Genomic DNA, 10651 nt, shown 5'->3' with positions numbered 1-10651 from the left:
CTTCCTTCCTTCCTTCCTTTCCCTCTTTCTTTCTTTCTTTCTTTCTTTCTTTCTTTCTTTCTTTCTTTTTCTTCTTTCCGTCCCTCCCTCCCCCCTCCTTTCCTCCCTCCTTCCCTTCCTGTCTTTCTTTCCCTCTCCCTTCCTCCTCTCCCTCTTTTTCCAGCTTCCTACCCTAGCCTTCTTTCATGTCTGCCCTATCCAACTATAGCTTTTCAAAGATTAGCCAAGACGGATACAATACTTTGGTGCAATTAATAAAACACAAAAGGGCTTCTCCTAATAATTTTAATTGAATTCTATTATTCTAAGAGTAGCCCTAAATGTTTTATATGTGGTGCAGTTATGAATGCACCATATTCTATGACCCTTTAAATAGTTGCACAAATTGAAAGTTTATTTGTATATAGAACAGAAATGTCATGCAATTCACTTTTTAGCATTTTTGTAATCTGGATTTTACATGCACAACATAGGACACACTGGTGAAATGAATTTGTGTTTCGCAGTAGTTACCGCTTAATGTTTTTTGTCATAGGTACCAGCAAGGCTTGTAAGACTGACTTCCCAGTTTTTTGTTCTGTGCTTTATGTACTATGATAGGAAAACATAATTTTAATCAAGACAATAAATGCAATTTTTCAATGTTTATTTGCATAAATTTTCAACGCGTATATATGTATCGTTCTTAGACTTACATAACAAACTCATTAGCCAATAACTGTTCCAAAATGTTTGAAGGTGTGATAAAACAAGAGCTTCTTGTTTTACAAGCAATTCTATAAACCATTCTTTTCAGCATTACAAGGTACAATTACACAGCAAAAAGCTTATGGGGAATTCTCAGACTGGAAAAAAACCTCCAGGAAAAAGAATAAAGTCAAACATCAGAGATCCTCTAACTTCTTCCATGTATCCAAAGGAGAATGGGGTATTTCTTTTTTTTTTTTTTAAATATCCAACCTTCATATTACATAACAAGCCACTTTTGATATTTGATACTAATTTAACTGTGGAAGGTGGTAGGTAAGTGTGCCTAAAACGGTTCTTTGATTTTCATCATACGTCAGGATGAGTTCCATGAGATGCTATAATGGTTCAGAGGCTGTGATGTTATGAGATGCTGTGATGTTCAGTGGCTTTTACAGGGCAGAAAAATCCTTTTGAAATAACAGGAACTTAACAATAAATCATTCTGAAGAGTTTCTCTGTCAATAGCATCTTAGTTCGTTTGAATACCAGAATGTTCTGCTTTGTTGCAAAGCCATTCTAAGGTGCTAAAGGTCAATTAGGATTAGCAATACTCCAATATCCTTCTCATGTCAAATTTATAGTCTACTCTTTATGAATGCTGCCCAATGGCCCCCATAGAATATATTTCACAATAAGTGTGCATCACAGGTCCAGGGGAAAAAAGACATTAAGGTGGTCATCTATCCATCTGATGTTGACACCAGCAGAAAAATATTCCAACATTTAAAACCACACTTTTTTTAAAAAAAAACCTTTTCATTAGATTGAGTTGGTGATCCTTCTGCTGCCGCCATAAATTCTAGCTGCCTTTTCGTAACAAAGTTGTTTGCAAAACATCTTTATCATGAGAATTACATCATTCTCCTAAAAGAATCTATCTGGATTTCTGATAGCTTAGTTCTCAGTCATTCTAGGCAAGTTTATTTGGAAGTATCTTATATTGATTACGATGGCATTTTTTTCTTCCCTAGGCTGAAGCTTTGAAACATAACATTGATCCGCATTTTCCCTTCCATTCAGTTTGTGATAAAATCCTCACTGGACAATTCACAGCACCGCAAATGAGAAGATGTAGGCTTTCATAGGGACTCTTGCAGCAGTTGAAGCACATATATGACGGCAGCTTAAGTGCTGGGTATTCACTATAGGTTCTCAAACTTTAATGAGTTGGAACAGACTTTGCGTTTCCCTTTAATTTTTGATTAAAGCAAAAGCTTGAATGAACATTTATTCCTTCATGTATTTTTTAGTGTATGAGCGTTGGGTAAAAACAAATATTCCCATCCTCATGCAATCATCTGAATTACCACAAATGTGTACAATAAATAAGCTATTAATTGAATTAAGATGCTTTTAAAATGTAACAAAATATTTGCCCAGCTCCAAGATGAAAAGATGGTAAATTTGTCTACTTTCCTTGCTTTTCATGCAATTTAAATCTAGAGTTACAGCAAACCAGAATGTGAAGGAGAAAAATTTGATCCTTTCCCTTTATTTCTGACTGGCCTTCTATTTCTATTCCAAGGAGTTAAGACTTAGAACTTAGACCTAGAATGATTTTATTGTCACTTTGAATGTTCACTAATTGGCATACATTAAAATGAAATTTCGTTGCATACAGCTCTCAGTTAAAAACCAAACAAGACTTTTTAAAAAAGAAATTGTTAACAAAAAGTTAATCCTCTAACTCACATTGTTGAATGTTCCCCAACTTTCCTGAACTGATGTGATGAATAGCTGGAGGCAGAAGAAAGAAATTCTATGCATTGATAATCACTCCTTCATGTAGTTCAAACTTTCCAGAAAGAATTAATTTCCCCATCTGGTAGAGCTCACACCATACCTTTCATACTGAATGGTCAAATTCTTTTGCAAAGTTTTTCTGAAGTAATATACCAGGAACAATGCCTCTACTGTCTCTACAGGATATGCTGTGAGCTGATACTATGGGTATCACGGTTTTTCTCCCAATTAATGTAGCTGAGGAAGATGGGTTGTTGAGTGAACATGAAAGAGAATTGTGCTACTGTCTGTTTGAGTCTGATATTTCCTGACTACCAACACAGAGGGCTTAGTAAGGACAAGTGGATCTTGAATAAAACTCAAAATGCAAATTTGTGGGGGTTCATGAAGGAATAACTTTAGCACACAGCATGCAGGACTTCGTCAACTTCCTGACCTTCGGACCTTCCGCCGCGAGCTTAAGACACATCTATTCATTTGCGCAGGACTGGACTAGGGTTTTAAATTTTTAAATGATTAAATTTTAGCTTGGGTTTTAAATTGGGTTTTATTATTTATATCTTATTTTAAATATTTGGCCTTTATAATAAGTTTTTTAGTTGAATGTTTTTATTCTGTACATTTGTGTGTTTTTTATATGGCTGTACACCGCCCTGGGTCCTTAGGGAGATAGGGCGGTATAGAAATACGAATAAATAAATAAATAAACTCCTGATTTATATAGAATAACATGAAAAGCATATGGTTCCCCTTATGTCCACTTCAATCCTCAGAAAGTTAGTGGATATATTTAATTGTTTATTTGCTATGTATGTATGTTGCCTTTACTCCAGGAGCTCAAAGTGGCTTTGAAATGGAACTCCTTTCATTTCTTCCCCACAAGAAAAATCTGTGAGGAGAATTAGGCGAGACTCCTCAGTAAATTTCCATGGCTAAGAATGGACTTAGACCTGGATTTCACCATTCTTAATCCATCTCCTTCACCACTATAATACACTACAAACTATTCAGCAATTAATTAAAGTGATACACAATTTATTGTGTATGTATACATTTCATGCAAATTCTCAGCCTACATTACATTTACCTACAATAACAAGAAAGAGTGGTATATCACAGTCGCAAGTAGGAGACTATCACAACTGAATTGAGACACAACTGCTATTTAATATAATGATATGTAAAGCAGTCTCTTGATATATGTACACTAATGATTAAATATTGGGATTTTTATTATTGTGAATTTCAAGAAAACAGTGCAATTTGCTTTGGGGGAAAAATGACACGCCACCATCTGACCAGCAATAATGCAGCAAACCAAAAATATTTGTCAGTTATAGACAGTTGGATTTCAATTTATGTCAGGAAAAAATAAAATTAGCTCTACCAAATTAGAAAAGAATTAGAGCAAAAGTATTTGGTTTACTACAGCCATGTACTGGAGCTGGATTATACCAGTTTGCAAGAGACCATTGCAAAAGTTTCGAGAATTTTGCAAGCCAGCTGAGAGCAGAGTTGAGTTGTCAGGCCTTATGCACCAATCAGCCCTTCCTTCCTTCCTTCCTTCCTTCCTTCCTTCCTTCCTTCCTTCCTTCCTTCCTTCCTTCCTTCCTTCCTTCCTTTCTTCTCTGGGCAGCTAATTTACGAACACCACAGTTTGATATCAAGTATCTTTTTCATTTAGTAGAAGTATTTTACTAAATATTTCACGCTAGATTCAGGAACAATGTATAAGAGACATAAAAAAAAAATCTATCACAATGCAATGATGTAACAAAAAAACTCATTAAAAAATGACAAAAATGGAATGTTCTAATTGAAAGGCACTGTATTTTTCAGTAGCTATTGATGACCTTTAACATTGTTAATATACTTGTTTCAGCCAGGAAGCTACCACCTATAAGTAGACTTCCTATAAGAGGAGCTAAAATCCCTCTGTTATTTCTTAGATAAGCACAAGCAACTTGTGTATTTCTGAATAATCAAAAGGAAAGCAAATGAAAAAAACCACACACAATAAAGCCAAAACAGTGAAAATTTCATCATTATGAAAATAGAACAATGATAAAAGTCAAACAAAAAAAAATATTTTGTTATTTGATTAAGCAATGTGACCTAATAGGCAGAAGACTCTGCTAAAAAGTGGTTTGGTTGCTACCTAGAAAACAAATGAGGGCTTACTTTCTCTTAGGAAATTGCAGCTGAGGAAAGAGATTTAAGTTCAGTAAAAAGATGATAAAAGCTAATAAGAATGGGCGTAGAGCCTAATGTTCCATGATAGTGTTCTGGTGAACCCAGAGATCAAGGCAAACAAAATCCTCTTACAATAGATAGCATATGGGATGTGTTGATAAGCAAGGTACACTGATGGCTTTCCAATTAATAGAATTAAAATGGAAGCAGATAACTCAGGGAAGATACTGTGATCAGCGGATCTTTGGAGTCTTGAGATTTCGTTACTCTGAATATAGATGCTGGGGAGGAAGCAACAGGATGGGAGGGACGCTGCTGCCCTGATTTTGAGCTTTTGCTGAGCCATTGTGCTCCTCTGAAGTAGTAGATCTTTGCTTCTGGGTTCTTCCAGGCTCTCTTTTTGATTATGATAAAAATCTAACAGAATAAATCCTATCCTACTATTAATATATTAAACGTTTTTTTTCCTGTTGTATGTTTTGGAGTGCTCTTTAACTAAATTCAAATAGACTTCAGTTCCAGCACGCTCAAGCTGGATGTGCTTGGAATGTCTCATGACTGTTCCCACAGTCAAAATTACAAGAGATTAGAAACATGTTTAACAATTATGGCTTATCATCTGAATGCCTAAGGTACTACAGAACCCTCATTATGTCTTCTGTGGTGCACTGCCGCTTGTTCCTCTTGATTGTCTGAAGATCCACACATCTTCCTGGTCATTTGCACATAATAAAGCATTTCTGTGCCATTAACAGGAGGAATGCTAGAGATGCTCTTCACAATAGGGAAGTAAAGATTTTTATATATATATTTTGTTGCCGTTAAATAAAAAGAAAACTATGACTCTTCTATGGCAGGGAGTAGGCATGCTCTACCCTTGGCTTCTTTCCAAGCACTTTGGTATTCTGCAATCCAATCACGACCTGTGATTTTCTTATCAATATGAAAATATTCCACCCAGCTATTTCTGTTATCTGTCTCTCCCTTCAGAGATTGTTTATGAGTAGAAGACTTCAGGCACTCTTTTTCAGGAGATCCAGTTGTCTTCAAACTATGCTGCCCTCTTTGTGAAGATCGCCAATCCCTGGCAGTCGGTGGTGCTTCTCCTGTGGGATGCAGCCAGATTGATTTACCGTTAACAGGAAGATGGTTTGGATTGGGGCTGCTTTCTAAAGCTGTCACCTTGTCTTGATTGTAACTATATTTTTGTTCCTGGCAACCATTTTCTCTCTGCGATGGTCTTGGAGAAGGGTATCTTGGTAAGCTAGCCACAGGTTGTTTTTTGCTCATTTTTTCTTGAGGTGTGACTGCATAGGTGTTGTGAAAGTTGGACTGTGTGCAGTCAGTTCCCATGTTCTCACTGCCAACAGGACATTTCCATCCAGAAGTCTTCTGGGCTCCTTCATACGGGTCTTCTAATGTGTTCCTGCCCGAAGCGGAGTAGGTTTTGATATAATCATGAATGAAACTGTTCTGTTGTAATGACAACACTTTAGGAAGAGTGCATCTAGAGACCATTTGTGGTGACTCAGACAGGTTTAAGATTTTTTGACTGTTGGGCAGCATTCCACATCCCTTTTTGTCTTGGAATTGATGCTTGCTCTCCAGAGATCCCAGAAAAGCAGATCTTGCTAGTTGGAAGTTTGATTGACAGTGGTCTTCAACTGAACAAGAATCTGGATCCATGTAAACATTTCCAAAACCATTTGTGCTGCTTGTTATGTCTTCTAGAATATCTTCAAAAGCTTCACTGATAGTTGGGAGAGGCTTTGCTAAGCTCAGTCTTATCCAAGGAGCCATTACTGAAAATAATATATAGGATATCATTAACCAATGTGAATGTATCACAAAGATTTACTGAAATCATTATATTTTGTAAGCAATATATTACATTCATGTAAACCTTATGGAAGCAGCAAGCATAAATACATTTTATTTAGAACAAGTCTTTGTCTTGTTATTTTAACTCTTTTTTACATATATTTATTCAGTATTGCAGGCAACTTTTTATAGGCTATCCATAAAGCCTATATATTTTTTAATATGTACTGTAGGTGAATATATGCATTTCTTTTATCATGTTTTCCCCCTTTTCCAGGAACATTTCTCTTAAAACTGGGTAGGTAATTTTATTACAATGGGGAACAGATAACATTCTAATACATTTTTCAGCAGATGTGTGATTCGGGACAATATGCCATGACACCCAGGTTTCTGAAGAACACTCCCACCTAACAACTGCATGCTTTGCCTTTTAGAGACACCAAACCAGAGGCCCATTATACAATTGTGTGATGCCACTGACTGAAATTGGTTTATAAAGCTTTATTTATTAACAATTTTATTATTAAGAGGTACTATAAAAAACATAAGAGTTGAAGTTATTTTTGCATGTAAAAAAGAAATTGTTTCATCCATGTTTCTGGCATGTATCCCACAACCTGATTCTGTTCTACATGCATTCTTTAAAACTTGAAATCCCTCGTTTTTAAGGGAGCAATGTTTATCCATTCTTGATTTGACCATAATAGCTTTCAGTGCCCTAACACAGAAACTATTCCTTCCTTCCTTCCTTCCTTCCTTCCTTCCTTCCTTCCTTCCTTCCTTCCTTCCTTCCTTCCTTCCCCCCCAACAGTAATGTTCTTAACCTACTGGTAAACTAATTCTGGCTTCATAGAATTGAATTCATTCCTTAGTATTATGCCTAGAAACAATCATGTAGGTCGGGTGAAGAGTATTTTAAATATTAATAATTAAAAGATAGGAGCAAGAAACCAGATACTGCTTATCAAGAGTCTTTGTTCATATTTCAGCTAACTACAGAACCCATGTAATAATATATAGTTTCAAATATTCCTTCTAACTACTCTTCCATTTTCCTCATAGGACAGTGGGTGTTACTTCTATCAAACACCTTTTTTTTTGTTCTAAAGATCCTACTTTGAACATATTATATGAAGATCTAACTCCCTGGAGAAGGATGTAATGCTGAGAAAGATGGGAGGAAAGAAAAGAGGATGACAGGAAGCAAGTTGGATGGACTTAGTGACAATGGCAATGAATGCATTCTTGCAAGATCTGGAAGACCAGCTTAGGGAGAGATTGTCAGGGAGAAAATCTATGTGGTTGCTAGGAGTAAAAAGCAACTTGTTATCTGTCTATCTAGAAGTGATACTTGGATATTTGACTTCATTTTGAGTATCTATTATCCTTCCTTAATGTGGAGATACTACCTGGGAGTTATGGGACCTCAAGAACTGATGGGCAATTGCAGAATATGTGAAAAAGCTGAACAAATTTTAGAGATGGAATGAGTAAGGTATGAATCAGAAATGCCAGTAGCCAATATCTGGAAATGTTAACCTATTCAATCATCTAAGGAGGAAAAATACAGAGCAGGGCCTTCAAAGTACAGTTCCTAGAAGTGCTTTTGAGCATACAACTCCTACCATTGATAGATAAAAGGCATGGCATAATAAACAATCCATTAATGAGACAGATCTGCTGTACAATAAAAGCCCCATCTCCAAATTCTAAAATCATCCCTGAAAGCCAATTCCATATAAAATATGAAGAAATGCCTCTAATGCTCCTGCATGGTAGAACCCTACTTCCATGCTACCAAGATAGATAGATATACATGAGTCTAACATTCTGAAAAAGCTCTAGACCCACATCCAAAAATAGCCTGATGATAGACAGCGAAGAGACTGCGGCATGTAGTGGGAGATCATGATTATAAGAAACTTCTTTCCTTGACACATCCTGCCTCAAGAGAATGGCAGTGCTGGCACAAAGTGACAGAAGCGGTCAGCCGGCAATCAGGATTGATCCTTGTCTAATAACAACATGATGCCCCCTCACAAACTAATGAAAACAACGAAGAGGTACAGTCATTTAATAGCCCCTCTTAGTGAAAGCAATGGAAATAATGCATCCAAGGGTGACAGAACTAGCAACACGCAATTCTCTTGAATTGTTTAAATAAGCTCTTCTGTACAGCAGACCTATAACTCTTTGAAGAGGTAGTGAAGTGACGTTTCTAAGGAGCTTGGGGAAGAACCATCAAGTACTTTGGACAATCAGGTATTCTGTGAGCAAATGTACCTGTGGATACCCGGTGTTTGGTCTTGGTAGCCCAAGTCAAAAATGACCATGGAGAGGGTGGATAGGGGTATGCCAGCAGTAGCCTAAATTGACCCTGGGGCCAATAAATCACTCAAAGTCTCCAGCAATGGACAAGATATAAATTCTAAGAAAGAGAAAGACAGATAGATATTCAGGACATGCTGGGCAGATCCCAATCCTTGTCTGCATTATTAGTGAAGGAAGCCATGACAAAACCAAGGAAAACAGCTTTAATAAGGCCTCAGATGGGGAGTGGAGAGAAGAAGGAAATGCCACAAAGAAAAGGGAGAAAAGGCAATTTCCAAAGGATGTTCATGCTGTGAGGGATAAACCCCCTCCCAACTCTTCAAAGGTGAACACAAACCAATTGGTCCAGGGATCTTTTGAAGCATCTTGAATGCTGTCAAACACCCTCTCTCTCTCTCTCTCTCTCTCTCTCTCTCTCTCTCTCTCTCTCTTATTAATAGGAAAACTTCCATTTGCCTTTAGGAAACCTTCAGAATTCATTCACTGAGATGACTCTTGGTCCTTGCCATTTAGAGAGTTGGAGAAAAGGTAGAACTGGCTTATCACGACTATTATCTCAGTGGTATTTTCTCATCCACCTGCTCTGGTCCAAGAGTCTGTAGAACACAGAACTATGACAGAACAGAGACAAGAAATTTTCACTAGAAACTAGAAACGCCAATTTTTAAAAAAGCTCATTGCTAACTACTAATAATATTGGCAGTGGAAAAAAAATGAATTCAAAATAAACTGAATCTGTTCTATTCATCACTTTACTTTACCCCCCTTCCATTCATTCACTGTGATTGCTCTAACCTGGTCTTAATTGGTCTTTCCACACCCTGTATTAAGCACAGAGCGTAATCATAAGCCATTCTGAAATCCACAGAACTGACAAATAGGGCAACAGAGCAAAGGCACGCAAGCATCGGAGCTCCTCAAATAGTCTGCTCAGTGAGAGTTCCCTAGGGTCTCCTGCCTTGGCCCCACAAATAGCCAGTACATCAAGTGACATTAGTGTCCATACCTTGCCTTGGTATTTCTTCTCCTTCAGCTCTCCAGTTCAATCCCTACATTTATGAGAATTTGAGCACAGATTCCGCTGAAATGCTTTCTTTCTTACCTGGATGTGTTTGTTTCAAATACAGCTTGGCTGTTTGCAAATCTCCAGATTCAGTGTCTCTCCTGCACTGTCTGTTCTCCTTCACTTCAGTACTGAATATGTGCTGTCTAAACCAAGACTGAACATCAGGGTAGTGGCTTCCAGTCAGCTGATTCAGCTGCTTTTTGGTTGTTGTTGCTAAATATAGATTGGTATATGTCATTCTATTCCCTAAGAATTCTAATTTGATAAGTGCCTTATATTACTGGAAAGACTCGAAGCAGCAAATTGGGGAGACAACTTTCAGATAATCTCCATGAAAATAAATCATTGTCCCCTGGCACAATAAAAGCATTAGGTTATGCTTTATGCTCTGAATTATTCAAGAGGTCTGGTGCACCAGAAAGGGAATGATTTTATGTGCACTGCATTTGCATCCGTGGGAAGCAGTTAGTAATGCATCAAGCTAGATTCCAGGCTGCTCCATCAGCAGATGTAGGGCAGCATTCTTGCTAAAAAAAAAAGTACCGTAATTAACAGGTGTTCTGTTTCTATGATCAAATAATAGGATAGGACTAATGTCACTGTATTTCCTAATCTGTAAAGAGTCCCCATGTAAATTAATCTCACCATTCAGGTATGAAAGAACTTGTTAATATTATACAGGCTATAACAAGTAGAATGTCATGAATGAGGGGTTTGGGATGAAACTGGTCTCTAGTCTTCAAA

General features: G+C 37.2%; 1 protein-coding gene across 1 annotated transcript; it reads right to left on the bottom strand.

The window, feature by feature from the left end:
• Positions 1-675: 675 nt before the first annotated feature.
• LOC131189908 (uncharacterized) lies at positions 676-10291 on the bottom strand. Its single transcript, XM_058166535.1, has 2 exons — positions 9944-10291; positions 676-6488 (listed from the first exon to the last, which is right to left on the bottom strand). Exons 1-2 carry the CDS (start codon positions 10143-10145, stop codon positions 5524-5526), a joined length of 1167 nt encoding a protein of 388 aa, XP_058022518.1. The 5' UTR covers positions 10146-10291; the 3' UTR covers positions 676-5523.
• Positions 10292-10651: the final 360 nt, after the last annotated feature.

Source organism: Ahaetulla prasina, chromosome 2 (genome assembly GCF_028640845.1).
Source record: "Ahaetulla prasina isolate Xishuangbanna chromosome 2, ASM2864084v1, whole genome shotgun sequence".
Taxonomy (NCBI): domain Eukaryota; kingdom Metazoa; phylum Chordata; class Lepidosauria; order Squamata; family Colubridae; genus Ahaetulla; species Ahaetulla prasina.
This window is presented reverse-complemented; position numbering and strand designations above follow the sequence as displayed.